Source organism: Crinia signifera, chromosome 12 (genome assembly GCF_055691185.1).
Source record: "Crinia signifera chromosome 12, ASM5569118v1, whole genome shotgun sequence".
Lineage (NCBI taxonomy): Eukaryota > Metazoa > Chordata > Amphibia > Anura > Myobatrachidae > Crinia > Crinia signifera.
Genome location: NC_139228.1, coordinates 14,147,186 through 14,161,821, shown reverse-complemented (window position 1 = coordinate 14,161,821; position 14,636 = coordinate 14,147,186). Strand labels below are relative to the sequence as shown.

Here is a 14,636-nt window from a genome sequence, read left to right as displayed (position 1 = left end):
GAAGGGGGAGGTGGTGCTTCGACCTGGGCTGAATCACTGGCAGCTGCTGGGGATGTCAGGTTAGTCAGTCCTGAACTAGATAGATATACAAAGAAAAAAGAGAGGAAAGAAGAGAGAGGAGAGAAAAAAATAGAGAAGAAAGAGGAGAAAAAAGAGAAGAGAGAGATATTGGGTGCACTCCCTTACTTTCAGATGGTGACTTGGCCCAGCACATTCAGGCCTTGAGTCCCTGGGAGGAACAAGACACACCACAGTCACCAACTAACAGGTGGATGGTAACCAACTATTCCTTGCATTTGCACTTTATATGGTCCCAATTTGAAGCACACTAGGAACGGACAGCCCCCCCGAATTCCCATCCAAGTGAGGCCAATTTGCATCAAGTACCAGCATATCCCTAAAAACAGTCACTCATTGTACTAATAAAATGCATTTATTTTAGTGTAAAATCAGTCTTTTTTCTTTGTAGCGTTTCGGTGAGAGTCTGGTAGCTGAACAGGAGCAGGATCCCGGATATGGCTTGGAGACCGGGTAGGGACTATAAGAGCAGGCTTAGAACAAGAGCAGCGGCAGATTATACACTAGGTGACAAACTCATCCCTTTAATCCGGGACACATATTAATTACATTGGTTCTGTGGCAGTTTAAAACCAGGTGAAATGGAGTCTTGAGGTGTGGAAGTTTAAAACCAGGTAAAAGCCAGCCACAGAACCTGTGTAATTAATGTGTCCCGGATTAAAGGGATGAGTTGGTCACCCTATCAGATACACACACGCTGACAGCACATGGGAACCTGGAAACAGGCATCTGGAAGCGATGTTGCTGAATGCAATGTCTGGCCTTGAATGCAGGATATTTATTCCTCCTGTGTTTCAAGGATTGGCTGACAGCAAGGAGGGTAATCCAAACTACATGGCACTCTCTTCTTTTTCACATTTTCTGTTCTCCTGACCCATGGCCAAATTACTGGGTCACCGTATCATACAGCACACCAGGAACCTTTGCATTCTGGTGGAATGAATGCAATAAAGAATATCTATCTTTGTGTATCAATGCCTATTTCCCTATAGATTGTAAGCTTGGGACCTCCTAACTTTGACTGTTGTTACCCAATTTGTGGTATCACTGTCTCCTATTGTAAAGCACAATGGAATATGCTGTGCTATATAAGAAACTGTTAATAAATAAACGGATACAGAAGATCACAGGCAGATGCGAGACCAGGAACAGGGCACCGAAGGGTTACTGGAGATCTCTGCTGCAGTCTGAATTCACTCAGCTGTTTAATCAGTCAGCAATGCTCAGAACAACACTGACTAATTGGCAGCATGGATGCAGTTTGAACTTAGCAGTGACAGAAGATCACAAGTCAGGTAGACTGAAATAAGCAGATCCGTGATGCAGTGCCTACTGTGTCGACTGACGAGTGTCCAGTGCCTGCTTTTTCAACTTCATCTGTTAGTGAGTTCCAAATAAATCAACCACTTTTTATAGGGATATTTTTAATACAGTAATCTATATGGATTTGAATGCTACCCTTATTATGAGTTTAAGAGGAGAGGCTATGGAGCAAGCCTTTTAGTTTTTTGACTGCTGACTCCAAACTGCAAACTCTTTCTGTTTTAACTCAAAAGCGATCTCCCAGCATGGTTGCTTTTTGTAGACTCTGGATTAGTTACTTCTGGCTCAGCCTTACAAGGTAAACCAGGACATGATAACAGGAAGGGTAAGAAGAGATGGACCTTAAGGCATCTGGAATCCACCTTTCAAAAAGATTCTGGTTCCCTTGAAAAGCCAAATTCACTCTCAGATGGACAAAACCAAGGCCTTATTCTAGTTGAATCGGACACATGCGTATATCGGACAGGAACCGAGCGTTCTTAGCCCCGCCTACTGTACGGATCGCTCACACCGTCCGAATGCAGTAAGATGCGGACCAAACGGACTGCGAGTGGATGTTTCATGTGAATACCTCCTCCATCTCTGGGAACCTCCCCCATCCTCCGATGGTCACAGTCCATCAAGTGATGGGCCGAGTGGTCAGACAGTACCGAGTGCTCCAGACCACTCGGGCATTTCTCCATATGAAAGCAGGGACATGGGCGGGCATCTGGCATCCGGCTATGTCATCTGTCCGCCCCCCACACGTGCGTCACGACTGTATTACCATACGTACGCCCAGCATTTGCATGGGGACGCCCATGAAACACGGGGACTACGCATATGGTTAGGAACCCAAACAGCCCTTCACGCCCCTCTCCACTCCCTGCTCGGATGGTTCCGTATGATCATTTTCTGCACGGACCTCACGCCGTGTTCGTATGTGTGAGGCATTTGCACATGCGCAGATACGCCTCTGCACATGCGCAAACACCAACCATCGGCCGTCCGCAATCGGAGCCATCCATCTCAATCAGAATAAGGGCCCATGTGCACTGCAGGGGGCCAGATGTAACGTGCAGTGTAAAATGAAGCAGTCAGTATTTACTCTGCACCGAAACAAAGTAACACTCAAATCTAATCTTTCTGCACATGTTACATCTGCCCCACCTGCAGTGCACATGGTTTTGTCCATTTGAGAAGTAATTTGGCTTTGCGAGTGAACCAGAATAACCCCCTATGTTTGGATTCTGTATATTTTGTACAGTACTGGAGTTTACCTTTATAGGCTACTTACTGCACTCTGCTCCCTGGTATATATTCCATAAATAAAAGGGGACAAACCAATCAACCGATAAAATGGACGGGTGACTTGATTGCCCTAAAGGACTTACTGTGTAAACAAAAAGAACCAGTGAGGAATAAAATTACACTTGAATATTCACAGAACAACTTGTCTTGAAAGTTCTGCAGAAATAGTCCCGGCATATGAGATTGACAAAGACCTGAAAAAAGAGTGGGAGAAAACTTTATATCTCCCTTGAGAGTAGAGGATCTTCAAGATGGAGGAGATAATATAAACATCGGAAATGAGTCAACAAGAAAAAACTACCAGCAACAATTACTAACAATATATACATTGCTATATCATTGAGCAGAATATTTCTGCAGGACAATCGCAGCAATGGAGGAACCTCACAGAAGGGATGCGGTCCTTAGGCCACCTCTCTGGGCACCCTCATCAGCTCCTATGGTTTTCATTACCACCTTTATGCTGATGATACCCTAATCTATCTCTCCTCCCCCGACCTATCCCCATCACTCCTGTCCAAGGTCTCCGAATGCCTCACGGCCATCTCAGCCTGGATGACCCAACGCTTCCTGAAACTAAACATGGCTAAAACTGAACTTCTAATCTTCCATCCCCCGAACATCCCCTCTTCTCCCACTATCTCCATCAGCATTGGTGAAACCGAGATCACCTCCACCGACCAAACGCGCTGCCTCTGTGTCATCATTGACTCCTCCCTCTCTTTCACCCCCCACATTCGTGCTCTCTCACAGTCTTGCCACTTTCACCTACGCAACATCTCACGCATCAGACCATTCCTCTCCACTGACGCGACCAAAATTCTCATTCACTCTCTTGTCATCTCCCGCCTTGACTACTGCAACATCCTTCTCTCTGGGCTACCTCTCACCCGCCTCGCACCTCTCCAAACCATTCTTAACGCTGCTGCTAGGCTCATCTTCCTCTCCCGCCGCTCTACCTCCGCCTCCCCCCTCTGTCTATCTCTTCACTGGCTCCCCATTCCTTTCCGAGTTCTCTTTCAACTCCTCACCACCACCTACAAGGCTCTCCCCTCCTCCACCGCTCCTTACCTCTCTTCACTGATCTCTATCCACACTCCCTCCCATCCTCTTCGCTCCATCGCTGACCGCCGACTGACCTCTCACCTAATCACCTCCTCCCACTCCCGTGTCCAAGACTTCTCTCGCGCTGCCCCCCTGCACTGGAACAACCTCCCGCCACCCATCAGGCTTTCTGATTCCCTTACCTCCTTCAAGCGCTCCCTCAAAACCCACTTTTTTCGACTAGCCTATCCCTCCTCCTAACCTCTTTTGATCCTCCTATCCTGCCTCCGTTCCCCTCCGTTCCTACTTATCCTGTTGTTTTTCGTTCGTCCACCCACCTATTTTTAGTATGTTAACTCTTATGAGTAGGGTCCTCCTGCCTCACGTACTCACCCTACATCTTTACCTCACCTGTCCTCCTGTCCTGTTATCCCTTCCTCTACTTCATCTTCAGTCTCCTTGACAATTTTGACACCTACTTCTGAACTGATGCTGATTTTATTTCTACCAGCTATACCCCTATTTATACTGTATTTTTCAACACACCCTGTACGTTACCTTGTCATTTGTTTTTTGTTTGCTATGTACGGCGCTGCGGACACTTTGCGGCGCCTTATAAATAAACATACTACTACTTAGGCCAAGAAAGGTCAATAGGGACTGAAGGTCGACAATGCAGAAGGTCAACATGTTTTTTTTCCCTACTGTGGTTTCAGACAGATGGTATTCCTGCCCTACCATCCACTAGGGCATGGAGGGAGAATAGAATAGTGTGCCGAGTCTAGATCTAAAAGCCTAAAAAAATACGTGTCGACCTTCCGCCGGTCGACGTAAGAACACTACCGACCTTCTGCCCGTCAACCTTCCTGTGTCAACCTAAGGAGTGTAGACCTTTCTTGGGTCAACCTAACGATCCATACCCTCACAGAAGCATTGGTTGACACGCCTAGGGTAGGGTATTTCTTAGTATAATTAGAATTGTGGAAGAGGAGAAGCCTCTATAAGCGAGAGGTTGCACAGAAAGAAGTACATAGGAAGGGGGGGGCTTCCTGCATCCTGTGATGGGTTTTGCTGTGGCAGTACAAACCTGCCCTGGTAGGTTTGGTCTGCCTCAGCAAAACCCAGCACTCAAGGGGTTAAAGAAATTTCAGATATCAATGCATTATCTTTAAAGACCAGTTATCAATTGCAATCAATAAAGACTAATTAAAAATGTACCATTATTAATGACATATTTAATCATGTAGAAATCTGTGAGACAAAAGGTAATATTTGTCATAAATTTTTGTATGATATAGTCTCCACAGAAAACACCAGTATACTAAAGATTTCTATGTATTGGGGAATTCAGAAAATATCTAAAATCTCTTCTGCAATACCTGTTTCCTTTTGTAATAGGTTTCTGTGGGGGCTGCTAAAATGGTAAATTTACCAAGCTCTGGATTGCAACACCATCTTTAGGTTTGTATCATGCAGCACTTGGGTTCACCTGTAGGGGGTGCTGCCAGGACTATTGTAGATCTTCTCATTACTGCTTTTAGCAGTTATAATGTCAACAGTCCTGTAAGTCTGTCTGCTGATCCTAGTGAGGTCTTCTGTCTGCAGGTCCCATTAAGGAAATTCTGTATGCCAGGTCAGTGAGTACATGCCACCTTGATGGAGATCTGAGAGAAGCTATCTATGCTATAGAGCTGAGAGGTGTCTGTTGCCACCTTATTAGATGTCCAACAGGTGTCTGCTGCCTTCAGTATTTACTGTGTTGACTGCTGCATTAATTAGTGAGTTCCCAAAAGTTTAACCATTTTTGTTCAACTGAGATATTTCTTATACATTAGTGCAGTGGTAGCCAACTCCAGTCCTCGAGAGCTATTAACAGTTCACGTTTTCTAGATCACCTAGCTGGGGCACAGCTGCATTCATTACTGACTGACACATTATAAATGATCCACAGGTGGAGCTAATTACTTCACTTAGGATTCTGTGAGGAGACCTGGAAAATGTTAATTGTTGGTAGCTCTCAAGGACAGGAGTTGGCTATCCCTGCATTAGGGCATCAGTGCTGGAGTAATTTTGGTGCCACAAGCGCTTGACAACTGCCCTGATTAACAGTTTTTAATCAATAGATTAGTTTTTAAGAAAAGCCCTTTTGGTTGTTGATTCAGGCTGGTTCAGGCTCTTGCTACCTGGCTGGTTCAGGCTCTTGCTACCTGGCTGGTTCAGGCTCTTGCTGCCTGGCTGGTTCAGGCTCTTGCTGCCCGGCTGGTTCAGGCTCTTGCTGCCCGGCTGGTTCAGGCTCTTGCTGCCCGGCTGGTTCAGGCTCTTGCTGCCCGGCTGGTTCAGGCTCTTGTTGCCCCTTTATTTAAGCAGTAGTCAAATTATTTTTTTTCTTTCTTTGGGTTCTGGCTGACCTAGACTCTGCCTTTTCACAGAAGAAGATGCAAATAATATGCTAAATTTACTAAAAAGTGTGAATGCCCAGGAATCACTGCCTATGGCTGAGTGTCCAAGTTATGCCATGCATCTTGTGCTGTGTGGTCTCATCTTTTTATTCTTTTCCAAATATGTGAAAGAAGGAAACCTCCATTGGGGAACAGTGCGAGATTACAAAATATATGATTTAATCTAAAAATTGGTAAACATAACGTATTTCGTTCTATTCTTACAGTATTTTATATTTTTCTTTTTAACATATGTCACATTGAACTCCTAAGTAAACCACTAATCCCAAAAGGTTGAAGAAGAACCAAAACCAGTATTTAATACATTGTACTCTAGTCGGACCCTATTTTGTCTGTCCTTGAATCCCCAGTTGTATGCTGCACGTACTTCCTTTGGTGCCTGCCATATGCCATTGTATCCAATCATTCATAATACCAACTATTATATTCTTACCCCTTTAAGGATATTATTTTGCATACCCCAATGAGTTTTGTCCTATGTGACTACCATGGTGTAAAGATATCTTCCTGTTTTTAAACCTATCTTGATTTGTTCACTGTAACATATTATTGTTAACACTAGTTGTTTGAATTTTTACAGTAATCCTTCCACTCCACGGAGCAGCCAGGCGCTAGACATCGCTCATTATAGAACTAAGCTACAGGGACACCGCAGACTGATATGCTGAGAGCGCACACACCCCGGAAGTGACGTTAGACGTTGACTTTCTGCCCCCCGTGGATGGGATCTCCCTCACCTCTCTTGAATGTATGTAAGGTAAGATGTATGCTTTATTCACACTATATATATATATATATATATATATATATATATATATATATATATATATATATATATATAATGCCTCTTTTTAAATGATGTAAGTAACATGGTAAGTACATAAACTGGCAAAATGAATTAAGCTTTGGTGGGCTTAACTAGTTAATAGACGGGCAGCCAAACCGAACCAATCTTTTATCTGTGATTGAGTCAGAGGTGTAAGATAACACTCCTGATTGGATGCCCAGCTATTAACTAATTTGTGTAACATAACAAAATTAGATTTAAAAAAATGGATGCACACTCCGCTTAAAAATATTAAACATTTAAAAACTTTATTCATTAATTTATTCATTTAAGAACATATATTATATATATATATATATATATATATATATATATATATATATATATATATATGAACTATTTCAAAATAAAACTTTGTTCCTAAAAGATTTGTTCTATGAGAAACTAGGAAAAATCAGCTTCCATCACAGGTTTTGTTACCAATTCCCCTCAATAGATCAAATAGAATAAAAGATGGACGTGGAAAAGTCATATAACACATTCTGATCATTATCATCATCAATACTTTATTGAATACTTGCCTGGTTATATTGTGTATTGAAGACCCTTGAGATCATATCTCTATATCTGCAAATGTGATTATTTTTTGCTGTTATTTCTCAACACTTGAAACGCTATAGTAATACAACAGACACTGTGAATTTTCTCCTCCTTTATATGCTTCAACATTTTACGGAATAAAAGATGTAATGATTGCAGAAGTCCACTTAGAGAGAAGAATTGGTACTAGATGAAAAAAACATCGAAATCTAGGTTTCAGATGAATAATATTTTGTGCAATTGGTTCCAATTCTAAAAATTTGAGGTTTAACAAAAACTAAACTAAAACAGAAATCATTCTAAATTTTTGATGATGTCATTTAGACACTGATTATTTTTAAACAATTTAAGTTTACCTTAATTTAAACTTAAATTATTCCTTAGCCCCCTTTTGTTGATTTATTATTGTGTTTGTTCATAGTATTAGGGTGCATTTATATAGATTTTATAATTTAATTTTTAAAAGAAAATGTACTCACATACCTTTTGGAAAAGAAACAATCTGGATGCATGGGATTGATTTTATTAGAGACCACTACTCAACCTTGAATGAAACAAATCATTGTCTTTTATGTTCTGTTCTCTGGTCCCTGGAGTAGATGACTGAACTGAGAATTAGACGTTCAGATGCTCCTAACTCATTTGCACATTAGATCTATGGTCCTGTGAGACAAATCATTATCAATTCCCAGTAACTTCAGAAGAAACTTTTTATATTGATTTAACTTTTAGTTTAATTTATTTTAAAAAAAGTTAAGCAAAAGCTACTGTTAATACACACTACGCAATAATAGAACCTAATATTTTGACCATTGGTCAGATTATCTCAGAGTGTGTTTGCAGCACCCAGGACCGACTATGGTACCAAAATCAGATCTGTCCACATGAATAGGCCAGCTGCACTACAGTAATCGGCAATGATGAGCAATTAAGTTGAAAGTTTAGCATGTATGAATTTCTGATCATCTGTCTCAGATTACTAATGATAGTTGCTGTTAACCTGTCACCTGTCCTATGTATTTACATCTTCAATGATGTGAGTTCTCTTGTCCACTGAAATTGAACGGATGTAATCTGCAGTTTCATTAGAGCAATACGAGGGTGGATCAATAAGTACCTGTGTTAAGAATGAAAAGGAAAATTTTTCATAATTTTTTTTTTATTTATCTTTCAACATAATCTCCTTTCATGGCACTTTTCCCAACGTCCCTGTTATTTCTTTAAACCCTCTAAAAAATATGATTTGTCAAACACACTTAGGCTTTTGTCTCGACAATGATCTTCTCATTTGAGCTGAATTTTTTCCCCACGGGTCACGTATTAAGGTTAGGCAACAGAAACAAGTCGCAGGGAGCCAAGTCGGGCAAGTACGGTGGATGCGGCAACAATTCAAAGCGCAATTCATGCAATTTGGCCTCAACAATTCCGGATGAGGGAGCTGGTGCATTGTCGTGGTGGTAAAGAAAAACAAACCTATGAATGAAATTTGGTATGGCGTGGTTTGAAAGATCTTAGTACACGATAGCAATACCAACTTTCCTCAGCAACGCCACCTGTCTTCAAACATAGGTACTTATTGATCCACCATCATACATATCGCTGACTGTGATAATTTTGTTGTCTATATACTGTAACACAAGTAAATATTGATGAGGTCGGGGTGTGGCCTGGAGTAGCATGTTGCAGACGTGTCTGCCAGCTCTCCCGCTTATATCCTGACAAACTATCCTGTTTAGGACCTACTGTATGTTGCCATTTTTCAGTGACTGTAGAAGTGGCTTGAGTCCTGGGGCATCTTGTGCTCTGGCATTGCGATTTTTTCTTCTGTCCAATAGCGCATACACCGGCCGATTGTCTCTGTTGCATGGCCTTTCCGTGGGGAGCCAGCATCTGTCCTGCTGCACTAAGTGCAGATGTTGTGCCTCTCCTGCCCGGTGGATTTGAGCGGACTGAGTGTTTCGGTGCCTTCTGCATTGGGGCTTGGGGATCTGACTGCTGTTTGTCACTCCTTGTGATCTCCCTGAGATGGTGGCTGTGACCTGCAGCCATTTTGTGGTCTTGTGTGCCTGATTCTTGGCTGAGGTGAGGAGTTTAGTGGTGCCTCTGTACTGTGCACCGGATTCCATACCCTGCCTACATATCCATTCTTAGGACATTTATCTGTGGCCTGCATATTGTGGACACTCGGGAGCCTCTTTCTTGCTATACTGAGTGTGACCATTATACTTCTCCCGCTTTGTGGTGCCGTCCGGAAACTGGGACGCACACATGTCCCAGTCAGATGGAGCGCCTATGCGCCGGTGATCGCCAGCGCAAGCATGCTGGCGATCCACGGCCAAGAACCAGGGGCGCTCTATCTGTGTATACCGTGACTTGGATTCCAGGCCTTACCTCCATTTATTTTCTCAGTGACTATATGCGACCCGCATACTTTGGTTATACTTGCAGAGGAACACTGTTGCTGTTAGTTTACTTTGGGTCTGGTAAATTCATTTTTACATGCTGTCAATACAATGGCTATCTCCATTTACGAGCTTATCCTGGCATCAAAAGACTCGTCACAAAGATTTTTCCTGATGCTTTCTACCACATACATCACTGCTCAGTTATCCTCCTCTTCTAAAGATGTTGGAGTGTCTGAGGCGGATCCATACTCTTCCCCCATGCAAAATCTCCCTACATATCCTGATGCTGGCTGCACTGAAGTCCTGTCCACCCAGAGATGGCCTACTTGATGGAGAAGTGCTGCCTACCAGGGCTTGGATGCGATTGTGTTACTATGGATCATCTGGAGATTTACCCTATTCTAAAAATTGGGGAACGTGGGTCCATTTACCGACTTTATGTGAGAAAGGAACATTATTGTTTTTTATCTTATCAGGCTATGCAGTGGGATTACTGCTTTTATGTTTGAAACGCTTGTGAACTCATTTACAGTACCATCGTCCACAAGTTACTAATTACCACAAGTGGCTAATGATACTGATCTGCATTGCTTCCATACATGGGCTGACTTGCCTGTTGCCAGTTTTCTGTTTTTCCTCTTTGTACTTTTTATTTTGTATGGATATTCTGTTGTTGTTCACAATGGAGATTTTTGATACTACTCTACAATGTGTTTATCCGTGTAATACATTTATGTACATTTATTAAAACTAGATTCTGTTTATTCAACCAATGCGGGAGAGCTTGTTATCATAGCTTAATGTCATTATATACTTTGCCCTGTTTCAGTTTGAGGGAGGGGAAGGGTTAGCTATAGATAGTTAGATAGTCTGTAGGATAGGGTGTATTTTTTTAAGGGAGCCAAGTATACCTAAAGTTGGGGGTAAGTTATACAGGGTGGGGGGCTACAGGGAACGTTTTATTTTTGGGGTATATGTTTATTTTAGTTTTTTTGTTTTTCATTGTGCTCTATTTACTCTATTAACAGCTAGATATATGTATGTGCTTTTCCTGCCCATTCTGCTACGATTTGGCATGTAAAGTTTGTGATTATGGGGGAAATTTACTAAAGGAAATTTGTAAAAAATAGGTGTATTTGTATCCAGAAATACACTTATTTTTGACATTTACTATCCCAAAAATACGGCAATTCGTATTCGTAGTGATAGCACATCAATACGAATACGAATTGCCGTATTTTCGGGATAGTAAATGTCAAAAATAAGTGTATTTCTGGATACAAATACACCTATTTTTTTTACAAATTTCCTTTAGTAAATTTCCCTCTATATGTTTATTCCTATATAGAGTGTTCTGAATGTGTTTCTGTACACACAATACTTTGTGATAAGTTCCGGGCGGCTTTGGTTATGCCCGAATGGCACCTTTGGGTGACTGAAGGGGCACTTATTTAGGCCAGTATTAATCCTAGATAAAATGGGACTTTTCAACATAATTAATACATCTTGCTATTCTTCTCCTACAATGAATGTATTGCCCTATGATAAGATGTCTATATACATGCCCTAGCTGACATACTATCCTTCTGTTTGTCTTTAATTTTTACTTTGATATGTTTACAATTATACCAAAACTGAATTAAAAAATATTGAATAAAATAATAAATATTGATGAGGTCAGTATAAATTGAATTTACCCTCCTTGAAGACATATCCTTATTACTACTGATTGAAGTATATGTTATGTTTACATAGGCGAGTGAGCAATTTCTACCTATCAAATAAGTCAGCCATCTTTTATACATGATATGCTGGATGTATTTGGCAATGCCTGGACATGTGTAGGGCATACATAAAATATAAATGCTTTTTGTGTTTAGACAATCTCCAAGATATCTAATTATTATGTTAATATTCTAAAATATATCCAAATCCAAAATAATTCTGGCCCCACACATTTTTATTATGGGAGACTAAACCTGTAATTATAATATAAGACTCTGCAATGTTGGGCATATATTAAATAATATTCCATATAGTTCATGAGCTACTGTAGTATAATATAAATGTGGATTTGGTATATTTATTATTACAAAGATATATGTTTTGGTACTATTCAAATAACCGGAATCACACGCATAAGGTCTTTATATATTTTTTGCCCTTCATTTATATATTTGAAGATATGTATGAAATATATCGAATATATGATATAGTAAATATAAAGAATTAACAACATAGTCCCTCCCTCTATAAAAAAAAATGATCAAAATAGGAATTTAATTCATTAAATGCATCAACAAACCAAGTATAGAACAAAACAAAGTACAGGTACAGTGAATTATTTATATAATCACACTATTTTACATCAAACTTTTAATATGTTGTTATGTGTATACCTTAGTGTTATATCTAACACTTTAATTTATATAGCGCTCTTTCGCTAATAGAATTTAAGGTGCTTACAATAATTGATATAATATAATAGAGTAATAATGAAGTTCAAGAAAGATTTTCCTAAACAACAGATAGCATGGAGATATTAAAGAGACAAATATGGAAATGCTGAGTAAACAGGAAAGTCTTGAGTCCCTTTTTGAAAAATTCTAGAGTTGGGGCTTCTCGCACTGTGCGGGGAAGAGAGAGTTCCATAGAGTCAGAACTACATAGGCTAAAAGCTCGACCCCAAGGTGAATTATGGGAGACTCTAGGGGGGAAATTTACTAAGATGGGAGTTCTAATTAACATGGGATGTTGCTATGGGCAACAAATCAAAATCTAAGTTATTTTTCACCTTCTAGAAGACAATAGATAGTATCTGATAGGTTGCCTGTAGCAACATTCCATCTTAAATAGATCTTTTAGTAAATTTCTACCTACTGTAGGTACTGCTATAAGGTCTTCATCAACAGATCATCGTAATCAAGCAGGGCAGTATGGAATCAGAAGCTGGAGGTAACACTCTCCATGATATAAATAAGCCATATAAATCTGTCTTACACTATTATTCAACTAGGAAAGATGAACCTAAACATTCATGAATAAAACTGCAAAGTGGTTTATGATATTTAAATTTGTTAAATACACAATGCTTGCAAGACAATCTTTGCAATTTTTTGTATTATTTGCTAGCATTTTTTCTTTTGCTGTTTTCAACTATTAACTCAAAAATTAGAAATATGAAAAAACCGAATGATGTGATGCAAATTTAGCATCAATCCTGTGAAATTACAAACATTTCAAAACTAGATATATAGATCACTGTCTCACAGAAACCAGCTTTAGAGATTTTGTTTCCTATTTAGATGATTGATTATTGTCTCTTTCACATCCTTGTTCCTCACACTGTATATGAAGGGGTTCAACATTGGAGTCACTACAGTATAGAGAATAGACACAATTTTGTCAGTTTCGTGAGAGTTACTGGATTGGAGCCGTAGATATATAACTATAGATGTCCCATAGAAGAGGGTGACAACATTGAGGTGTGAAGCACAGGTCGAGAAAGCTTTATACCTTCCTTGGGAGTAGCGGATCTTCAAGACGGTGGAGATAATATGGATATAGGAAATGAGAGTTAACAAGAAAGAACTCACAGCAATAATTACTACAGAAATATACATTGCTATCTCATTTAGCCTAGTATCTCTGCAAGACAATCGCAGGAATGGAGGAACCTCACAGAAGAAGTTGTTGACATGGTGGGACCTACAGAATGGCAGTTGGAATGTGAGGGCCACATGAATGATAGAGTTGATGAATGCGATGCTCCAAGACCCGGCAGCTAAACAAAAGCAAAATTTCCTGTTCATGATGATGTTGTAGTACAGCGGCTTACAGATGGCTACAAATCTATCATAGGCCATGACCGCCAGTATTATACATTCATTTGTCCCTAATGCTAAAGAGATGTACATCTGGGTTGCACATTCTATTAGGGAAATACTCCTGTCCTTGGCTAGGGTATTTTTTAGGATTATAGGGACTGTGGAAGAGGTAAATCCTAAATCTATAATAGAGAGGTTACTCAGGAAGAAGTACATGGGACTGTGTAGTTTTGGGCTGATCCTCACTATAATGATCATTAGTAGATTTCCTGATAGCGTGGTGATATACATTAACAAGAACACGAGGAAACATATAACCTGGAGGTTAGGGTCATCAGATAACCCAAGTAGGATGAAGCTGTCTAGAGAAGTTTGGTTTAAGTTATCCATAATATCAAGCTGACACCTGGTAGAAATGAATGGTCAATAATTCAGTAAAATGTACTTACATCCTCAACCCAAAAAACATACAAAATGATTATGGAAATTTCAGGCATTTATTATCTTTATAGGTCAATTATCAACTATAAGTCAATGAAGACTAATTGATGAGGCACCATTAATACTGACATACTGTATTTTATTAAGTAGGAAGTTGTCAGACAAAAGGTAGTTTAAAAAATAAAAAGTTGCATGACATCACCAGAAATCTCTTGTATAGTGAAGTTCTCCAGGATATACCAATTTTATATATAAAAGATATCTGCTGCAAGCATAGTTTTCTTTTGGGGAAGGTTTTTATTTCCCACTTTGCTGACTGCTCATCTCTAGTGCCTGCTTTGGTTGCTTTTAAAACTCCAGTGCCTACTATGTTGACTGCCAA

General features: G+C 40.1%; 1 protein-coding gene across 1 annotated transcript; it reads right to left on the bottom strand.

Moving 5' to 3' along the window:
- Nucleotides 1-13,267: 13,267 nt before the first annotated feature.
- On the bottom strand, nt 13,268-14,203 carry LOC146050307 (olfactory receptor 5V1-like). The gene has a single exon (XM_083167239.1). It carries the CDS (start codon nt 14,201-14,203, stop codon nt 13,268-13,270), a length of 936 nt encoding a protein of 311 aa, XP_083023365.1.
- Nucleotides 14,204-14,636: the final 433 nt, after the last annotated feature.

Bases quoted from the DNA above. Each gene is read 5' to 3' on its own strand.
- LOC146050307 (XM_083167239.1), bottom strand. From the start codon at position 14,203: ATGGATAACTTAAACCAAACTTCTCTAGACAGCTTCATCCTACTTGGG.